Below are 21,679 nucleotides of genomic sequence, written 5' to 3' on the forward strand. Positions count from 1 at the left end.
TTATCAAATGGTTATTTATTTATTTACTTATAGGAAAAGATATATCTCCTTTACAAAACGCATTTGTTTATTAGAAGCATAAAATTTACAACTACATATAGAATCACACAGACAAGTTAAATAAACATATAGCTACATCATTTTCTCATACATTCCTCCTATCCTCTTCATGAAAAACATGAACTCTTCCATAACTGGAAAATGATACTAATTATCATTGTATGAAAGTTATGGTCGCAAGTGCATATCACATCACACACTATAAAAACATGGCAGTGAATGGTAAAAGGGAGGCTCATCCTCCTATGTGATGTATGAAATGGTAGGTAAATTATCAAAATATAAGACCTTTTCTATTTACAATTTATGACTAATGTTTCCAGTAAAATGTTACTAACTTTGGTGAGGGGTAAAGTTTGCCTGTATAAGTGGCTTCATAAATATACAAAACAATTCTTTTAATTTTAGAATAATTTAGGTTTCTGCATTCTTTTGAATCTATCCTAGTAAAACCAACAATTTGTACAGTTATTTCATTCTGCATTTTGTCATATTTCTCCAGGTGCAGCTAAATTAAGTTAACTTTCCTCATACTGTACTAACCTCATAGTTGTACAGTGCCTGATTTAACAATCTTTAATGAATAAATCCTGGCTTTCATGAACCAGATTTATGGCATAAATAGAAGTCTAACATCCTTTACACCATCTCCCACAGCTGTGGGGTGGCACCTTTGAGGTGAGAAGGGTTAGCTTAGTCTAGAGTCTTGATATGCCAGAGTTAAGAGACTCTTAGCACACCATAGTGAATGACAAACTGCCAACCCTGCCTGGCCCAGGGCTTGAACCTGGGTCTCGTGGGTTGCGAATCCAGTGTTACCCCCGTACCATGACGCCCTATCAACCCTGAAAAAAAGTTATTGTAAGATCCTAGCTAATTGGAATCTTTATTTAACATGTTTTAAAGCAGTAAAAGTTACAATTGTTTTACATGCCACAATTATGAAAAACTAAAATATCTTCCAAAAAGACTATGCATGAGCAACCAGTAACACCACAGTTCATCTGACACTGCAAAAGGTCAAATATTTCTTCATATTACTTTGATTCATCATTTCGTTGAATCTGGTGACTGAAAAAATTTAAAAAGTTTAACTATAATGCAATGCTAGTTACAAAAGTCATCAAATTTATCTGATCCTTTCACTTTAAAACATAAAGTACATCATGAAACATACACACCTCAGAATGATCAAATCCAGAATAATATATATCAAAACTTCTCTGCCTAATTTTCTGGGTGGATGATCATAACATCAAGATTTTACTTTAGTCAGGTAATAGACACGTCATTCCGCTGTATAACAATAACCAAGATCTAAAGCCGAATATAAACCATAAACCTTTCTGAGTTGTTAAACATAATGCTTCCTAATAACAAAAATGTAAAATATATTTTCATAATTTGAAGAAATACAATGTCCATTATTTGATGTGTACCACAAATATCTCATGAAAAAATTCATCCACATTTCCCTACCCGTAAGTGCAGTAAATTTAAATCTGAAGAGAAAAATTTCCCAGGGGAAAGTTACTTAAATTATGGACTGTGCGCTGGTGAGAAAATCTGATGATATTAGAAACACTGCTTACAGAGATTCATTAAAAACTGTACATGTTTACACCATCATCCTGGGAGGAGAACTGAAAAAACCTCATCCTATATAAATATTTCCTTTTGGAACATAGTATATACTGTGCTTGAAGTATAATCAAAGCACACATCAAAAATATTAAAGATGAATAGTAGCCTCCATATATGCCTTTGGTGAATCATGATATTTGCCTACAAATAAAAAGCAACCTAACTATTCTACATAAGCCCCTTAAGACCACAGTATCAAACTGTGCTTACCTTCTTGTGTCCCTGTGTACAGAGTACTCAACATATCAGCAATTACTGAAAGGAACAATGACTGACTTTTTTATGATCTATCAACAAAAGTGACATTTAAGTCCTACTATCATGCAACTTGCCAAAACAGTGACTCAAGTTAATACTGAAAATGGTAAAGAAACAGATATACCAAAAGTTAAGTTATTAATGTTGAATATAGTATGATACATGTTACTTGCCAGATAAACTTTAGTACTGAATGCAATAAGAAATGTGACTCACCAGAGCATCAACCTTAGTATGCCTTATTACCAAAATAGCAATAGATATGAATGTATGGCCCCTGGGGAATTTAAGGAATGATAGGATAAACCCAACTCTTAACTTAGGCTGAGCAATCATGTGTTCACTTCATGTAAACATACAACATTCACAAGTAAATGCACACATCTGACAAAGCTGGTCACAGTGTCAACAATGTTTTGAGACCACCTACCTTGTCATCAGTTCACTAATTAAATTAAAATATAATTTTCCCTCAAGATTCTACTTTGGTTTCATTCTGTCCCACCTGTGTTCCTGTCTTATCATCTTTTGTTAGTGAAGTTTCCTTTTTGTCATCACCAGCTCCATTGTTAGCGGTAGCCTCATCTGTCTTTGTCTTTTTCTTTGGTTTGAAAGATCTCTCATCTCTACGACCATCACCTTCATCTTCTGAATCGGAATACTCATTATCAGGAGCAATTCTCTTGTCAGAAGCACGAATTGAGATCCGCTCATCAGGACTCGTCTTATCCTCATCTTCACTCTCTTCTGCTACACCATCTTCAGGGATAGCTGGAAATAGACACTCTTTATGAACATCATAATATTAACCTATCAATCTTATCAAAAAGCATATATTAATACTCAACATCTGCAATCACAATACTAAAAGGGTTTCTCCATTTATATGATACACAATTAGACCTCTATCAATGAAGTGGATACATTCCATGACTGAACATTCTCAAAATTCCTTACCAGACAAATATACCACAGGAGGTATTGGGATGCATTCTAGGACTTAAGAGATTAAGGTTACAATAAGAAAACATCATTAAATATAAACAAAAAATAAGGTTTGTGCTGCCTGATTACATGAAATATGCAAATATTGAATCTACACTGAAATACCCCAAATAACTTAAGAGAATACAATGATAGTAAACATTTACTTGTGCCCAAGCTATCTATCTATATCTCTGACATCAATTCCCTTCAGGAACTCCCTCATAGGGGTGACCATGGCAAAAGTCTCCATAACTGGCCACTAGCAGGGGGGAACACTTGTGCAGTGTTTTCAGAGGTTTGTACTTCATGTTCCTACGAAGTACTTAGGTCTAATGTTTTTAACTAATGTTCCAAACTACTACCTATACCTGATGTTCCAACCTACTGCCCCTGTCTAATGTTCCTACCTACTATACTAAATATTGCTCCTACCATTTTGCCAAAAGGCAGTCCCAGCACCAGTAAATTGTGCTCACCACACAGGGGAATCGAGAATTATGAAGATTGAGTTGTGCAAGTAGTGAAGTCAAGAGTTAATATGAGACAAGGAGATATATGTTTGTGAACGGAATGCCAACAATCCATGTGCGGGTGAGGCAGAGAGAAGACAGATACCTCAGTAAGGAGTGTCACTTGTCAGCTACTTATGTGCTGGCTCACTATTCAGCTGTAACTATCCCTCCTAATACCCAGTTGGGTAGTACCAATAATATACCTCCCTGGTTGGTGGCTGCCTCCCAAACTAGAAGCAAATGCTCCCACCACTATCCTCTTTATCATCTGTGGATTTATGCTTCAATCTTAGCCCAGCTGGGCCACTAGCACTTGATGGTTGCTTTGATGACATAATAGTGGTAATTAAAAATATTCCATCACTCCAAAACACACAAAAGACAAACACTAGGAAGTCTGTGTAACAGTGAACAGCTGATGCATAATTGTTAAGAAGCTGGCAACTATGCCACTGACTGGTTTATAAACAGAGACTCACAAAGCTCCTCGCTGTTGATATAAATAAACCCCTCTCAGATGTGTTCAAAGTGTGCGTGAAAAGATGTTTCTTAAATATACCTTTCTTCTTGGTGTGTGTTCGTGTATTATTATTTACTTTGCTTTGTCGCTGTCTCCCGCGTTAGCGAGACCGCAAGGAAACAGACGAAAGAATGGCCCAACCCATCCACATACACATGTATATACATACACGTCCACACACGCAAAAATACATACCTATACATCTCAATGTATACATATATATACACACACAGACATATACATATATACACATGTACATAATTCATACTGTCTGCCTTTATTCATTCCCATCGCCACACATGGAATAACAACCCCCTTCCCCCTCATGTGCGCGAGGTAGCACTAGGAAAAGACAACAAAGGCCCCATTCATTCACACTCAGTCTCTAGCTGTCATGTAATAATGCACCGAAACCACAGCTCCCTTTCCACATCCAGGCCCCACAAAACTTTCCATGGTTTACCCCAGACGCTTCACATGCCCTGGTTCAATCCATTGACAGCACGTCGACCCCAGTATACCACATCATTCCAATTCACTCTATTCCTTGCACGCCTTTCACCCTCCTGCATGTTCAGGCCCCGATCACTGAAAATCTTTTTCACTCCATCTTTCCACCTCCAATTTGGTCTCCCACTTCTCCGTGTTCCCTCTACCTCTGACACATATATCCTCTTGGTCAATCTTTCCTCACTCATTCTCTCCATGTGACCAAAACATTTCAAAACACCCTCTTCTGCTCTTTCAACCACACTCTTTTTTATTACCACACATCTCTCTTACCCTTACATTACTTACTCAATCAAACCACCTCACACCACATATTGTCCTTAAACATCTCCTTTCTAGCACATCCACCCTCCTCCGCACAACTCTATCCATAGCCCACACCTCGCAACCATACAACATTGTTGGAACCACTATTCCTTCAAACATAACCATTTTTGCTTTCCGAGATAATGTTCTCGACTTCCACACATTCTTCAACGCTCCCAGAATTTTCGCCCCCTTCCCCACTCTATGATTCACTTCCGCTTCCATGGTTCCATCTGCTGCCAAATCCACTTCCAGATATCTAAAACACTTCACTTCCTCCAGTTTTTCTCCATTCAAACTTACCTCCCAATTCACTTGACCCTCAACCCTACTGTACCTATACATATATTATTATAATTGATAAATGCCCATACATGCACATATACAAATCAAAATACACACATATGCAAACATGTACATATTCATACTTGCTTGCCATTATCCATTCCTAGTGCTACCCCGCCCCACATGAAACAGCATCACCATCCCCTGCTTCAGCGAGGTAGCGCCAGGAAAACAGACAAAAAAGGCCACATTCATTCACCCTCAGTCTCTAGCTGTCACGTGTAATGCACCAATACCACAGCTCCCTATCTACATCCAGGCCCCACAGACCTTTCCATGGTTTACCCGAGACATTTCACATGCCATGGTTCAGTCCACAGACAGCATGTCGACCCATGGATACCACATCATTCCAATTCACTCTATTCCTTGCACGCCTCTCACCCTCCTGTATGTTCAAGCCCTGATCGCTCAATATCTTTTTCACTCCATTCTTCCACCTCCAATTTGGGATCCTGCTTCTCCTTGTTCCCTCCACCTCTGACACATATATCCTCTTTGTCAATTTTTTCTCAATCATTCTCTTCCTATGTCCAAACCATTTCAACACACCCTCTTCTGCTCTCTCAACCACACTCTTTTCATTTCCACACATCTCACTTACTCTTTCATTACTTACTCCATTAAACCACCTCACACCACATAGTGTCCTCAAACATTTTATTTCCAACTCATCCACCCACCTCTAGACAACTGTAATTACAACCCATGTCTCGCAACTATATAACATTGTTGGAATTACTATTCCTTCAAACACCCATTTTTGCTCTCTTGAGATAATAATGGTCTCTCCCTCCACACATTCTTCATCACTCCCAGAACCTTCGCCCCCTCCCCCACCCTTTGACTCGCTTCTGTTTTCATGGTTTCATTCTCTGCCAAGTCCACACTCCCAGATATCTAAAACACTTCACTTTCTCCAATATTTCTTCATTCAAGCCTATATCCCAATAACTTGTCCCTCAACCCTACTGAACCTAATAATCTGTGTTATAAAGGTAATGCCTGGAAGAAAAGGCATCAGTAACTCACATCCATACTCTAGCAGTCATGCATAATGCACTGAGATATATATCAGAACTAAAATGTTACATTTGCGAAAAAACAGAGAAATCATATTTCAAAATATTGTTGGGGACGTATTGCAATGACAAAACAAAAATATATAAGCACCCAGATAGAAAGATGGACAGACTCTTTAATGTTAACCCCACCGAGTTCAAATGTTCAAGATCCAAGTAAATACAAAATCTTTCAAAAGTAAACTTGAAGGATGGCTTCAGAAAATACTGGATCAGGCCAAGATAAAAACTATGGAAAAGTGCAGCTGCAAAGGACAACAACATTGTAAGTAAAGCAAGATATGTAGTATGCACTATACAGTAGCCTCACCTCAGGTAAAATCATAGGTACTTATACACAGGTAGGTACGGTGCTGAGCTTACATTATAAACTCTAATTTTTGTAATATGAACATAATCAGTAAAAAAACAATCCCCTTTACATAAATTTCTCGCCGCCTGTCTTCATTACAAGATCAGTAATCACTAAACCTGTAAGAAGAGGTTAGTGTGTGTAGTTAATGACATATCAAAGATTAAAAAAAAAAAGCAAAAAACAAAACTAAAAATAATTTACCTATACTCTGAACACCAGGAGCATGTGGAAGCATCCTAAGATTTTCAAATAACCTTGTTTTAATTTTGTCTAAATACTCGGGGGTGTTTTGATTAGCCATATTGGAAGGGCTTATATGAAGCTTAAAATCTGGCCCAAAATATTCAAAGTAGTCATTGTACGGTAGCTCATTAGCGATATCTGTACTAAGTGCAACAGCAGTTTCATATGTCCAACATCTTGCAACATTGCGTATTGTGTAGCCACCACCACCAAGGAGTAAAAGGGGTAGATTATACTTCTTCACAAACTCCACACATTTTGCATGTCCTGTCAAAAAGAAAAGCAGATGCTGTTAATAATAATATCCATAATACACACACACACATATATATATATATATATATATATATATATTTTTTTTTTCATACTATTCGCCATTTCCCGCATTAGCGGTATATATATATATATATATATATATATATATATATATATATATATATATATATATATATATATATATATATATAATGAATATCTCATTCAAAATGGCTAGTGTAATAATTATGAAAGTCTTAAAACAAAAGAAGGAGTGTGGAATTAATCTATTACCTTTAAGTGTGAGGTTGAAGCAACCAAGCCTGTCTCCAGACAAGGAATCTGCACCACACTGGAGAACAATAGCTGATGGCTGGTATGTTTCCATAACCTAGAAGAGATATTGATTAAAGATAGTGGTGCATCTACTTAACATTTGAATAACTTCCACTGACAGGTGCAAGATACTCTTCGTATTATCAGTAAAATGAATACATAAATACAGTTAACAGGTGAACATTTACTGAGCCTTTGACAAAAAACTTTTAGAGTTTGGACTATCCGCACTCACCCAGGTCTATTTGGACTTAAGAAAATTTATGGATAAAAAGATAATTTCAATACAAACATTCGTGATAGATTCCAGCCTGACAACCAATTTGAGATCATCAACAAGTAATAATCTAATTCATCCCCAAAAGACTGTATACTCGCCTCTCTCTCCAAAACACTTGCATTTACCTCCCTAACCACCCCATCCATAAACTAATCAAACAACCATGCAGCAGACCGAACTTCACTAGGAACCAATCACTCTCCTCTCTTCCTACTCATACACATGCCTTGCATCCTTGATAAAAACTTCTCATTGCTTCTAGGAGCTTACCTACCACATCATGTACTCTTAAGACCTTTCACAAAGCATCTCTATCAACCCTATTATATGCCTTCTCCAGATACTTTTTCTAAGTATTTCTCACATACATTCTTCAAAGCAAAAACCTAATAAACACATCCTCTACCAGCTGATGCAGGGGGTGGCAATGCTGTTTCCTTTGGGGCTGGGTGGTGCCGGAAACAGATGAAGGCATGCAAATATGAATGTGTACATGTGTATATATGTATGTGGCTGTGAATGTGCACATATATATATGTGTATATGTTGAAATGCATTTGCACATGTATGAGCGTGTATCTATACATGTGCGTATATGGGTGGATGGGTGTTTCTTCGTCTGTTACCTGGCACTACCTTGCTGGCATGGGAAGGAGTGGTCAAGTATAATAAAAAAAATATATCTCTAGTATCTGTCTTTCTAGACTAAATAGTTCCAGTTCTTTTAATATTTAATGGTAGTGCATATAATACAGATCAGTGATTTTACTTGTCTCATGTTTCTGTACTCTCTCCCTTGTTTCCTGGCAGCTGTACAACAAAGTAGCATGCAACTGCTGGAGCACCACTAATGATAGGATGAGTTAGGATGCAGCTTCAACAATGAGCACCACAACAGAATAACAAGAAAAAACTATACAGTGGAGAATATGGAGAACCTGGAAAGCCAAAGAGAGGAAGTATGGCAAGCATAGCCTTGAGCCACACTCTATCATATGATTTAAAGATATCATGGGCCACCACAAAAAATTCACCAATGTAGATGTAGATCTTTCTTTCAAACTATTCGCCATTTCCCGCATTAGCGAGGTAGCATTTAGAACAGAGAACTGGGCCTTTGAGGGAATATCCTCACCTGGCCCCCTTCTCTGTTCCTTCTTTTGAAAAATTAAAGAAAAGAAAAATAATGAGAGGGGAGGATTTCCAGCCCCCCGCTCCCTCCCCTGTAGATAAAAGTGCAAATTTCTGCTCTCTCTTCCATGGGCCCAATCACCTAATTTTTTTTATTGGGGATCTTATCCTTTTCGAACATTTAATGAATCCAAATAACCCCAAAATGCTTAAACATTTGCACACCTGAAGTTTCATTCTCACTCATGTCTTCTTTACATATGTGCTGTACTACTAGCCAAAGATCCAGCTCTGTTTTTTCCCGTTAAAGCAGGAGATAGCAAACAGGTATAAAAACATTATTTGTGACAATTGTTCATATACAAAAGGGCTCCTGAGCAGTGGAAGACCTCTGTAGATGTAGAAGGCAACTAGAGGGTGGGAGTGGGTGGCTGGAAATCATCCCTTTCTGTATTACTTTCCAAAAGAAGGAACAGAGCATGGAACCATGTGAGAATTTTCCCCACTGAAGCACTGTTACCTGTTCTTGATGCTACTTTGCTCACACAGGGAACTGGCAAACATGTAAGAAAATTATTTATATCTATTATTCTATTTTCATTATACTTAATCACTGTTTCCCACATCAGCGAGGTAGTGCCAGGAAACAGACCAGGAATGGCCCATCCACTCATATACACATTTTTTCCCCTACATATTCGTCATTTCCCGCATCAGTGAGGTAGCATTAAGAACACAGGACTGAGCCTCAGAGGGAATATCCTCACGGTCCCCTTCTCTGTTCCTTCTTTTGGAGAATAAAAAATTGGAGGGGAGGATTTCCAGCCCCCTGCTCCATATATGTACATACATGCATGGTTATCAGGTTTAGCAAGGTTGAGGTAAAGGTTGTTGGGTGTCAGTTTGCATGGAGAATAACTGGAGGATATGAAGTCTTTTACATATCTGGGAAAGGACCTGGCAGCAAATGGAACCATGGAAGTGGAAGTGTCATAAGGATGGTGTGAGAGTGAAGGTCCTGAGAGCACCGAGGAACATGTGGAGACGGAAGTCACTATTAGGGAAGGGTGAAGTGGGTGTATGTGAAGGTATAGTAGTCCCAACAATATTATACTGACGCAAGACACAGGGTATAGATGACGCTGTGCAGAAGAGGATGGATTTGTTGAAAATGAAATGAAATATTTTGGGATAGTTTGTGGCGAGGTGATTTGATCAAATAAGTAATCAAAGGGTGGGAGAGGGGTAGGGTAGTAAGACAAATGTGATTCAGAGAGCTGAAGAGGGTATGCTTAGGTGGTTTGGACATATGAAGAGAGTGAGTGAGGAGGGGTTGACAGAGAAGACATATGGGTTGTAACTGGAGGGAACAAGAACAAGTAGACCAATCTGGAGACTGAAGGATTGAGGGAAAATAACTCACCTTAGTCAGAATGGGAACAAATATGCTTTCATAACTTTCATCATCAATGCCATCTCTCAGGGGAAAGTTTACTGCATAATATTTGCCTTTTCCAGCACCTATATCCTGTAATACACAAAAACAGTCAATGCTGAAATTAATTGGTAGCATTGATGATCTTGACAGAAAAAAAATTATCAAGTATCATTTACTTTGAATTCTCGTCTCTGTTCCTTAAATGACTTACAGACTAAACTTCGGATAATGGCCATACTATCTACTCTTATGTTCCAAACATCTTTCATCCTACAAATAACACAATCAACAAATACTAAATGACTTTTCTTCTGAACTTACTCTAAGATCTCCAGTTCCAGGGAAATATTCTCCATACTTGTGGAAAGAAACAGTCATAACTCGATCAGTGGTGTAGAATGCCTCTTCAACTCCATCCCCATGGTGAATGTCAATATCAATATAAAGGACTCGCTGGTGGTACTTGAGCAGCTCCAATATAGCTAACACAATATCATTGACATAACAGAACCCTGAAGCTTCACTCTGAAGAAGTAATAAATGACAATAAGTAAATCATTGGTACCTGTAATGCTTTTCACACAAAACATATTTCTATATTCATTAGCACATTAATTTCTACACATCCCTTCCCATAACGTTAGTTCTAACATGAGATTTCCATATCTATTATAAAAAACAACAAAATAACATGAAGTTCAAAGATATATCCATCAAAATCCATTACTCTGAAGAAATAAACTTCATAGAAACATCAATCAAAGTTGTAAAGTACAATGATTTCAATTCTCTGGAATAGAACATTTACTCATTTTATTCTCTCACCAACTTCTTAATATCATGAGCTAAAATAAAGTTCCAACAGTAATATGGTACCTTTTTAGCATGATGAAGACCACCTGCCCAGTTGACAGCGATATCACAGGCTTGTTTATTTAGCTTCACTGCTCCAGCAATAGATCCACCAGATGAAAGTTGGCAAAATTCATACAAGCCATCAAAAACTGGACAATCCTCTCCAACATTGACTGCGGAAAGACCCGAGAACATTAAAGCATTCTCAAGTAAAGAAAACTATATCTAAAACTCTGATATACCTACATGTAAATTAAAAGTTTCATTTCAAATTACCCATATGAAATACAAGAAATGCCACACATGTATCAATGCATTAAAAAATGCACTGTTTGTTTATTCATAAATTCAAAAGCAAGCACAAACAAGGCCCAACCTACATGTGAACTTTTGTCTGAGAGTGAAGTATAATAAATACAAGTATACTAAATATAAATAATATGTCACACATGACAGCTATAGACTATAATAAATACAAGTATAATAAACATAAATATCACACATGACACCTAAAGACTGAGTGTGAACAATGTGGCCTTTTTTGTCTATTTTCCTGGTGCTATCTCACTGAAGTAGGGGGGTAGTGATGCTGTTTGCTATGAGACTGGGTGGCGCCGGGAATAGATGATGGCAAGCAAGTATGAATATGTACGTGTGTATGTATATATGTACGTGTATGTATATATGCACATGTTGATATGTATTCGTTCTATTTATCTATAACACTTTGTCGCTGTCTCCCGCGTTAGCAAGGTAGTGCAAGGAAACACAAAAGAATGGCCCAACCCACCCACATACACATGTATATACATAAACGTCCACACACGCACATATATATATATATACCTATTCATTTCAATGTATACATATATATATATATATGCATACACAGACATATACATATATACACATACACATAATTCATACTTGCTGCCTTTATTCACTCCCGTCCCCACCCCGCCACACATGAAATGACAACCCCTTCGCCCCGCATGCGCACGAGGTAGCGCTAGGAAAAGACAACAAAAGCCATTCAAAAGCCACACTCAATCTTTAGCTGTCATGTATAATGCCCCGAAACCACAGCTCCCTTTCCACATCCAAGCCCCACAAAACTTTCCATGGTTTACCCCAGATGCTTCACATGCCCTGGTTCAATCCACTGATGGCATGTCGACCCTAGTATACCACATCGTTCCAATTCAATCTATTCCTTGCATGCCTTTCACCCTCCTGCATGTTCAGGCCCCAATCGCTCAAAATCTTTTTCACTCCATCCTTCCACCTCCAATTTGGTCTCCCACTTCTCCTCGTTCCCTCCACCTCTGACATACATATATATCCTCCTTGTCAATCTTTCCTCACTCATTCTCTTCATGTGACCAAACCATTTCACTACACTCTCTTCTGCTCTCTCAACCACACTCTATTTATTACCACACATCTCTCTTACATCTTTCACACCACATATGTATATGTATGTATGTATATGTGCATATATGGGCATTTATGTATATATGTGTATATGAGTGGATGGGCCATTCTTCATCTATTTCCTGATGCTACCTCGCTGACATGGGGGACAGCAAATAAGTATAACAAAAAAAAATTTATTTATTATACATAATAACTGTTTCCTGCATCAGCGAGGTAGCGCCAGGGGATAGGGGATTAAGAATACTTCCCACGTATTCCCTGCGTGTCGTAGAAGGCGACTAAAAGGGGAGGGAGCGGGGGGCTGGAAATCCTCCCCTCTCGTTTTTTTTTTTTAATTTTCCAAAAGAAGGAACAGAGGGGGCCAGGTGAGGATATTCCGAAAAAGGCCCAGTCCTCTGTTCTTAACGCTACCTCGCTAACGCGGGAAATGGCGAATAGTTTGAAAAAAAAAAAAAATATATATATGAGTTTGGTAAAGTGTGTGAAAGAAGAAAGTTAAGAGTAAATGTGAATAAGAGCAAGGTTATTAGGTACAGTAGGGTTGAGGGTCAAGTCAATTGGGAGGTGAGTTTGAATGGAGAAAAACTGGAGGAAGTGAAGTGTTTTAGATATCTGGGAGTGGATCTGGCAGTAGATGGAACCATGGAAGCGGAAAAGGATCATAGGGTGGGGGAGGGGGCGAAAATTCTCGGAGCCTTGAAGAATGTGTGGAAGTCGAGAACATTATCTCGGAAAGCAAAAAAAGGTATGTTTGAAGGAACAGTGGTTCCAACAATGTTGTATGGTTGCGAGACGTGGGCTATGGATAGAGTTGTGCGCAGGAGGATGGATGTGCTGGAAATGAGATGTTTGAGGACAATATGTGGTGTGAGGTGGTTTGATCGAGTAAGTAACGTAAGGGTAAGAGAGATGTGTGGAAATAAAAAGAGCGTGGTTGAGAGAGCAGAAGAGGGTGTTTTGAAATGGTTCGGGAACATGGAGAGAATGAGTGAGGAAAGATTGACCAAGAGAATATATGTGTCGGAGGTGGAGGGAACGAGGAGAAGAGGGAGACCAAATTGGAGGTGGAAAGATGGAGTGAAAAAGATTTTGTGTGATCGGGGCCTGAACATGCAGGAGGGTGAAAGGAGGGCAAGGAATAGAGTGAATTGGAGCGATGTGGTATACCGGGGTTGACGTGCTGTCAGTGGATTGAATCAAGGCATGTGAAGCATCTGGGGTAAACCATGGAAAGCTGTGTAGGTATGTATATTTGCGTGTGTGGATGTATGTATATACATGCGTATGGGGGTGGGTTGGGCCATTTCTTTCGTCTATTTCCTTGCGCTACCTCGCAAACGCGGGAGACAGCGACAAAGTATAATAAATAAATATAAAAATATATATATATATATATATATATATATATATATATATTTTTTCATACTATTCGCCATTTCCCGCGATAGCAAGGTAGCGTTAAGAACAGAAGACTGGGCCTTTGAGGGAATATCCTCACCTGGCCCTCTTCTCTGTTCCTTCTTTTGGAAAATTAAAAAAAAAAACGAGAGGGGAGGATTTCCAGCCCCCCGCTCCCTTCCCTTTTAGTCGCCTTCTACGACACGCAGGGAATACGTGGGAAGTATTCTTTCTCCCCTATCCCCAGGGGATATATATATATATATATATATATATATATATATATATATATATATATATATATATATAGGGATAGGGGAGAAAGAATACTTCCCACGTATTCCCTGCGTGTCGTAGAAGGCGACTAAAAGGGAAGGGAGCGGGGAGCTGGAAATCCTCCCCTCTCGTTTTTTTTTTTTTTTTTTTTTAATTTTCCAAAAGAAGGAACAGAGAAGGGGGCCAGGTGAGGGTATTCCCTCAAAGGCCCAGTCCTCTGTTCTTAACGCTACCTCGCTATCGCGGGAAATGGCGAATAGTATAAAAAAAAAATATATATATATATATATATATATATATATATATATATATATATATATATATATATATATATATATATCAGGAATATGACGATATAAATAAAAGCATGTTTATATTCAAAGTAAGCACTGAAAAATGTAGACTACACATTGTGAGATCGGATCATGTGATGACAATAGACAGCTGGGACGTAACATCCATTTTGAACTACTTCCATGCATAAAAATTTGCCAGTCTCATTATATCAGATTAAACAGTGCATATGAAATGGCTGGATGAGTGAAATAATCATGACTTAGATAATGTTCTACTGGGGCACCAGTCTGATAAACCAACCACGAAGAGTGCAAATTTGCATCATGCCTAACATTCCATTGGATGATCCTGAAAATCAAGAAAGCTCATATTCACATTTATCAGTTCAATGAACACTGTTACTTACACTTTTGCATTTGTTTGTTGTATTCATTCATGTTGTCTGGTCGAATTGATCGTATAAATCTAATGTAGTCATCACTGTGGAACTTGGTCATTTCATCCTGTGTTGCTTTGTGTGGTCTCTGAAGAAAAGTATATATTCTCTGGTAAATTTTTGCTTTTTAAAGCCAGTGAGTGAACATGTGCATATCTTGTTTCTTTAACTAGCAAATAAAAACATATGACAGTATTTGAAGGAAGCAAAATCCTGAACATTCAATATCCCATATACCTCAGTTCCACCTTTCGTATGAATTCATTCACTGCTAACCACGCCATTCTAATATTATCTTAAGAGGCACACAAATACAGATTAAGCAAGCTTTTTGCTAAGAACAATAGTTCTTTTTACTCACATAAATTTCCATCTTCCTATAAAGGCCATAGTTGAGGAGTAGATTGTGTGTCATACGAATCCTATGTGGTTTCATAGGGTGACCCTGACCATAATAATAATTACCAATGTCACCTGGAAAGTAACAACAACTTAAATATGGTATTTAGTATTTGTAAAAAAAAAAAAAAAAAAAAAAAAATATAAAGAAAGTGATATTACCAAATATCCCACTTTACTTCTCAGATGAGTTGTGACTGCCAATAAAACTTACTGATAAATCTGAAGTTTCACTAAAAAGAGCTAAAGAGAATGAATACTGTGACAGCCATCTTTAAAAAGTAATACTAACAAACTAGTTGTACATATAATAATGCAAATAATTTCTGCAAGCTCAAAAAATGTGGATGGATACCTACGAGAGCATGTGAATGAATGAATGAAAGAAATCTTTCATGTTATCGAACTTTCTTAGCCAGAGAGCCAAAAATCTATTTTTTCTTGTTTAATTTCTTACACTAAATTGTATAAAAACTTGTGCAGCTACATACATTATTTATTACACATTAAAGGATACATATCAAATAACCTTCATCATCACTACTCCTAAGTATGCAACTTTGCTGTTTATGCCCAGATGGTACCTGGTGACATGCAGTCAACTGGGTAAGCAGCTTTTGCAGCTTTCTAAAATAATGGTTGGTAAAAACCTTATGAAATACACATACCTTGTACAACTCAAATATATCCAAAATTGCCAATCTAAGAGTGTTTATATGATAGCATGTAGACATAAATACTTCTCCAGGGATCTTCCAGACTCTTTTTAGACTTGGCCATTGGTACAATAGTTAAATATACATAAAAGGAAAAGAAATTATTTCAATTCGGTCTCCTGAAGCTTTATAGTCTGGAGAAACCACTACTAGAACCATTTTGTCAGAGCTCAGCAAGAACCAGGGGGTCAGTTCTATGATCTTTTTGGGATTTTGACACACGCCTTTCATTTGTTAAGACCAGTTTTGTTTGGGCTCCAGATTTCTCATCTATCCTTATCCTGGAAAGTTCCAGGCCATCTCCACCTGAACTCTTTTAGCATATCTTTTCAGGTATAACAGGCAATGTCTATAATGAAACCAACCAAAGAACTGATATCATCCTGTAATACATGATACACAGCAGTTAATCACAATCAACAATGAAGTTTTAACAAGACCTCTGTAGAAATCATCAACAGTACAGGGAAAATGCTTTCGACTGGCATACTTGCTTACCTTGAGGACCTCTTGATTAAAACAAAACAGATTCAGTATAGGAAAGTGTCATTTGGTCAATCAAACTTTTTCCTAAAACAGGTGGCTCTGAAAAGTAGAAATCTTTGCCAGTTCCCAATCAAAAATTTTCTTGGCTCAAATGTAGGCTGCGTACTAAACCCCTTTACTAAAAAGGTTCTGAGCACAAGCTGTCTGATGACAGGCTCAAGGCAAAGTCTTCAGTTACTTCAAGCAGGAAGCCACTGCAGAATTCTGTAGTATTGACAACTCTTCACCAAAACCGTTGCTCCTATTAGGCCATCCGAAAAGTACTGAACACAGGTGTATTCCAACAAGCTAAACCATCTAGAAAAATGGACCACAGGAACCCTAAAGACTAAAGGCCTATTGCAAATGACTGGAAGAACCACCACTCTGAAGCTTCACAAGTCTCCTGAAGGGTCTTTCTCTTTAGGTCCTCCTTCATTGCTGGAAAGAATAGTAAACCAAAAAGGTCAACCTTTGCAATGTCATTGTATGACCTTGCAAAAAGGACCTTTCTCAACAAATATTCCAAATGATGAAAAATACTACTCTGAACAGTGGATTCTACAAAAGGCATGTAGCACCAACAAAATTTCTTATCTCCCTCCTGGAAACACGACACAACCAGCTATTAAAAGCCAAAGGTTGGTGCTCCTGGTGAGACCATGGATCAAATCTCCAGCATAGCTCAATGCCTCCTCTCTAATAAGAAAACTTCTGGCTTGCTGATAATCACAAATGTGGTCTTCCTTCATCGACAGATTGGAATAAAAACCCTTAATACATCTCTCCAAGAGTGGGCTAAATGCACAATCAACCATTTAGCAATGAGCTAGCTGGTTTCTTATCATCAACAGCACAAATAGTAAGCTACTCAAAAACTGGCTTTGCTATTATCTTTGCAAGGGAGCTAGCAAAGATACCAAGGGTTGAGTTGTCTGTTTATTGCTAGAAAAGAATTGATGGTTTCCTGGATGTCCCAGTTTCAAAGTGGTTTAATTGGGCAAGGGATCTGCTTTTGATGGACAGCACCATCACTATACTGTGGTTAGTGATCCAAGGTATGAGTCATATTCTCCCTCATGTGAAGATGTTTTAATTTTGTCTCTTTGCAACTCAGGAGGCAAAATTTTCCTAGCCTTTTGCCTTCAAAATGTCTACAGTGGCTGGACAGAACCCATCAAGGTCTAAGACCATCTTCTAACATAATATTGGAAGCAGCTGCCTCTCAGGTGGATCCTGTCAAGAGGAATTAACCCTTGGGCAGACCCCTTCTGCACAGCCAACACTCTACTGTCAACCTGGTGTTGGTAGAGATCGATGCCACAGCCTTGAATTGTCATCTTTGGACTCTGACACCCACCCCCACCTTTGCAATCACTATCACAGTGAAAGTGTTTTCTCAAACAAACTCATCCTTGAGGCTTAGCATCTCTAGTTATCCCAAAGGGGATAAAACAGACGATGCAAGATGCTGCTCCAGCTCTTAGTCTCTTTACAATATTTCTCATCATCTCTTAAAAAGAGTATCATCATCTATGATGACCCCATCACAAGAGTAGGGGGTTTTGGAGCCCTCACGTTTAGTTTTCATTTCCCTTCAAATGATTTGAAAACAATCTAGAAAATGCATATCAGCCAATCTTCATAATATTTGCCTTTCTATTCAAAGACATTTCCAGTCAGCTCGGCAATCTTTAAGACTTTCTTTAAACATCCAGAGAATATGTTTTACTAAAGCTGTACATAAGTTGTTTTGCTTAAGGTCTTTCATTATGAGACAAGCAGCACTATCATCTTTTCAGATTGTTTTACAGGAGCCTCTGTCAGTTGCATATGATGTTCGTATGCCTGGTTGTATTTGGAGCACATTTCAAAGATACATAGTATTCTTACTTAAGTAAATACGACATAATATCAGTGTTAAAAGTGTGTGCATCCTTGATCCAAACTTGCTGATTCACTGCTGTGTATGCCTTTAATGTGCTGGGTCACTACAGAATAATACACTAGTAAAATCTTTATTCAGTTTCATGTCCTTGTATCTTAATCTTTAAGTCAACTTACATAATGGAATATTTGTTGCATTATTTCATTTGTTAATTTTTGGTGGTCATATCACTGACAAATCAATATCTAAGCAAAATAAATAAAACTTACCATTTGTAGTGGGTCCATGGGGTTTTGTTTGGTTCCAGTACAATTAAGTGACTTTAGTCACTAAATTTAAGTTTGGTTAGGGCACTGCGAAAATTGTTAAAGGTTGGAGGCCTTGTGTATAGACAAAGGTTAGCCTCAGTGAATATGGACTAAGATGCTGTGCATATGGACAAGGGTTATGCAATACAAACATGGTTGAAGTTTATGTGCTGTGCTTATGGACTAGGGATATGCTCTGTGAGTATGGTTAATGGTTAGATGCTGTGTGTATATGGACAAGGGATAAGCTCTGCAAATGTGGTCACAGGTTAGGCGCTATGGATGTGGATGAGGGTTATGCTCTGTGAATATGGTTATAAGTTAGATGCTGTGTATATGGACAAGGGGTTAAGCACTGAGCAAATGGACACTGGCAGTCCAGTGGGTGAAGCTCTCAATGTATGAGATTAACCCAATGTATGAGGTTAACATTGCTTGAGTTAGGTTGCAATTTCTTTTGAGAAAGTTGGCTTAGGTAATCTCGTTAACAAGTTGAAAATAAAAATAATGTATGTTTATCACATTTTCCTATACTTCAAAACAATAACACCGTTGTTGTTTTTAAAGTGTTGGCTAGGATACACAACTACCAAATCTGAAGGTAATTTAGCTCTCACCAATTATGATCTTTATTTCTTGCCAGAAATACAGTGGACAGAAATTCTTTTCCTATGTCCTTACAAACACAAAATCTTACCATTGCCTCCGCAATTAGTCCAGTTTATGCCAACATTTTGCCAGTTCTCATGACCCTCAAACATTTCAATACATTTAAGCAATTAATATGTTAGATCTTCCTACTCTGGAACCACATCTCCTAAGCTGTAAATTCCAACATGATTTGTTTGTTTTCCATCTTTGAGTGCAGATGAGGATTCTCTGATATATCCACCTATTCCTTGGCTTTTTTCTATAATCAAGCTGGCCAAATCACTGAAGCATGATTATGAATTACTCTATCATATTATCTTACTGAAGCATGATTATATGTTGGCTTTCATTTTCTATACCTGTTCTGACATTACCATATATCTCTTATCAATAAAGCACTATTTGTTCTACTTAGCACCAGTCAGTAAAAATAATAATTAACGTATTCGAATCATTCTTCCATAACAAAGCCTAACAATCAAACCTAACCTAACAACGTCTATACTTGGACGTCTGTGGAAGAAAATCGCATTTTAAGGAACACTAACTACTTATTAAGTACTTCATCTGGTAACAGGTTCTCATGAGCAAGAGCAATTCTAAGGATTGTTGTCTTTCTTTAGTGGTCTGAACAGTCGTTCACTGTGAAATGTTAATTATCTGATTCCTTTAATCCAAAGTACGTTTCACAAAGCATATAAGTCTAAACGAGGAAATTTCATTCTATTTCATTTCTATACAACCAATAATATACTTTATATCAAAAATATCTTTCTTATGGGTTTATATGTATGTCCAATTTGATGTAAGCTATGGTAAATATGCGTTTAAGGCAAGATGTATTCCGGGAAAGAAGAAGCCAGAACCTCTGGCTAACCAGTCTATCTATCGTGCTCTGGGGGTTATAGCAGCACGTTTATGCAGGTCAAAGACAGACAGACACAATCACATTACCAAAAGTTCCCGATTAAAAATAATATATATATATCTCAAAATAAACAAAATATTCGGTCAACTATATCTGACTAAGGATAGGTCTCGGTCACTAGTATTATGTACTCGTTATAAGGTAAGAGAGGCATGTTTCTCACAGAAGTGAGAGGAAGAAGCGTGGTGTAGTAAGTGAACTTCATTCAAACACGTACACCACACTACGGTACACACTCAATACCCATCCCTCCCTTACTCTTAAACTTTTCTAACACCACTTTCAGTATATACTACCGCAGTATCTAGGCTGCAATTTCTTTTACCACGCAGAACGACAAAATAATACTCATATAACTATCCTTCCAAACCATACTATCAGATACATTAATTAAATAAGACGCGAGTAATTACTATAGTTTCCGATTGTTTGGTTCCGATATACGCGCTCATATGGTATTGCACAGAAAACATAAAAAATACATTACTTCAAAAATATTCTACAACGCACATATCTTCTAAATATACTTACTGTCATAATAATAGCAGACCTTCTTCCTGTTATGAGGAGCTGTCGACATTTTACTCAATTAAATACAGAGAAGCAAATTTCCACCTCTAGATCTTGGAGCTAGCGTGCTGAGCATGCTGGGTAAGCTCGCACGCTAGCTTCTGCGGGATGTACAACAGCTGTCGAGATATGAAAATGAGTTTATCCAACTTTTGTACCGTACTTTCAGGGCACTCTCTTTTAGATAGAGTAGATATCAAACTACTCTATAATGTAATTGAAAATTGACATCTGTTACTCTGAAATTAAAGACTTAGTTACTCATGTTCATGCTACAATAGGTATGTACGTTTTAATAAAATGTTTACCATCACTCTGAATACATACAGTGCAACTGGAAATTCATATGATACAATTTCCATAGTACAGATTCTCTAAGTCTTATATACGGAAATAACATTATATGAAGTATAGAACAGTTCAGTGAATTTTTTTATGAAAAAAGCTAAGGCATAAGACAGGGGAAAGTATAGATACACACAAAGATATACATTTGCAGGCATATACATGCACTTCACAATCAACTTCACAACAAACTTACACACACACACACACACACAATATATATATATATATATATATATATATATATATATATATATATATATATATATATATATATATATATATCTATCATACTTGATCAAAGTTTCCCGCGTCTGGAAACAGACGAAGACCCATCCAATCATATATACATACATGAACACACACGTACGTATAGTCATATAGATAT

General features: G+C 37.6%; 1 protein-coding gene across 2 annotated transcripts; it reads right to left on the reverse strand.

Annotated features, from left to right (window-relative positions):
- Positions 1 to 49: 49 nt before the first annotated feature.
- HDAC1 (histone deacetylase 1) lies at positions 50 to 21,046 on the reverse strand. 2 transcript variants are annotated; one of them, XM_071666338.1, is made up of 10 exons: positions 20,908 to 21,046; positions 15,323 to 15,435; positions 14,932 to 15,049; positions 11,139 to 11,290; positions 10,584 to 10,787; positions 10,248 to 10,352; positions 7,372 to 7,468; positions 6,781 to 7,089; positions 2,468 to 2,733; positions 50 to 905 (listed from the first exon to the last, which is right to left on the reverse strand). In XM_071666338.1, exons 1-10 carry the CDS (start codon positions 20,954 to 20,956, stop codon positions 900 to 902), a joined length of 1,419 nt encoding a protein of 472 aa, XP_071522439.1. In that variant the 5' UTR covers positions 20,957 to 21,046; the 3' UTR covers positions 50 to 899. The 2 variants fall into 2 exon arrangements, with proteins under 2 accessions (XP_071522439.1, XP_071522438.1); XM_071666337.1 differs by lacking the exon at positions 50 to 905 and having other exon boundaries at positions 2,292 to 2,733.
- Positions 21,047 to 21,679: the final 633 nt, after the last annotated feature.

This window comes from Panulirus ornatus, chromosome 11 (genome assembly GCF_036320965.1).
Source record: "Panulirus ornatus isolate Po-2019 chromosome 11, ASM3632096v1, whole genome shotgun sequence".
In the NCBI taxonomy this organism is placed as follows: Eukaryota; Metazoa; Arthropoda; class Malacostraca; order Decapoda; family Palinuridae; genus Panulirus; species Panulirus ornatus.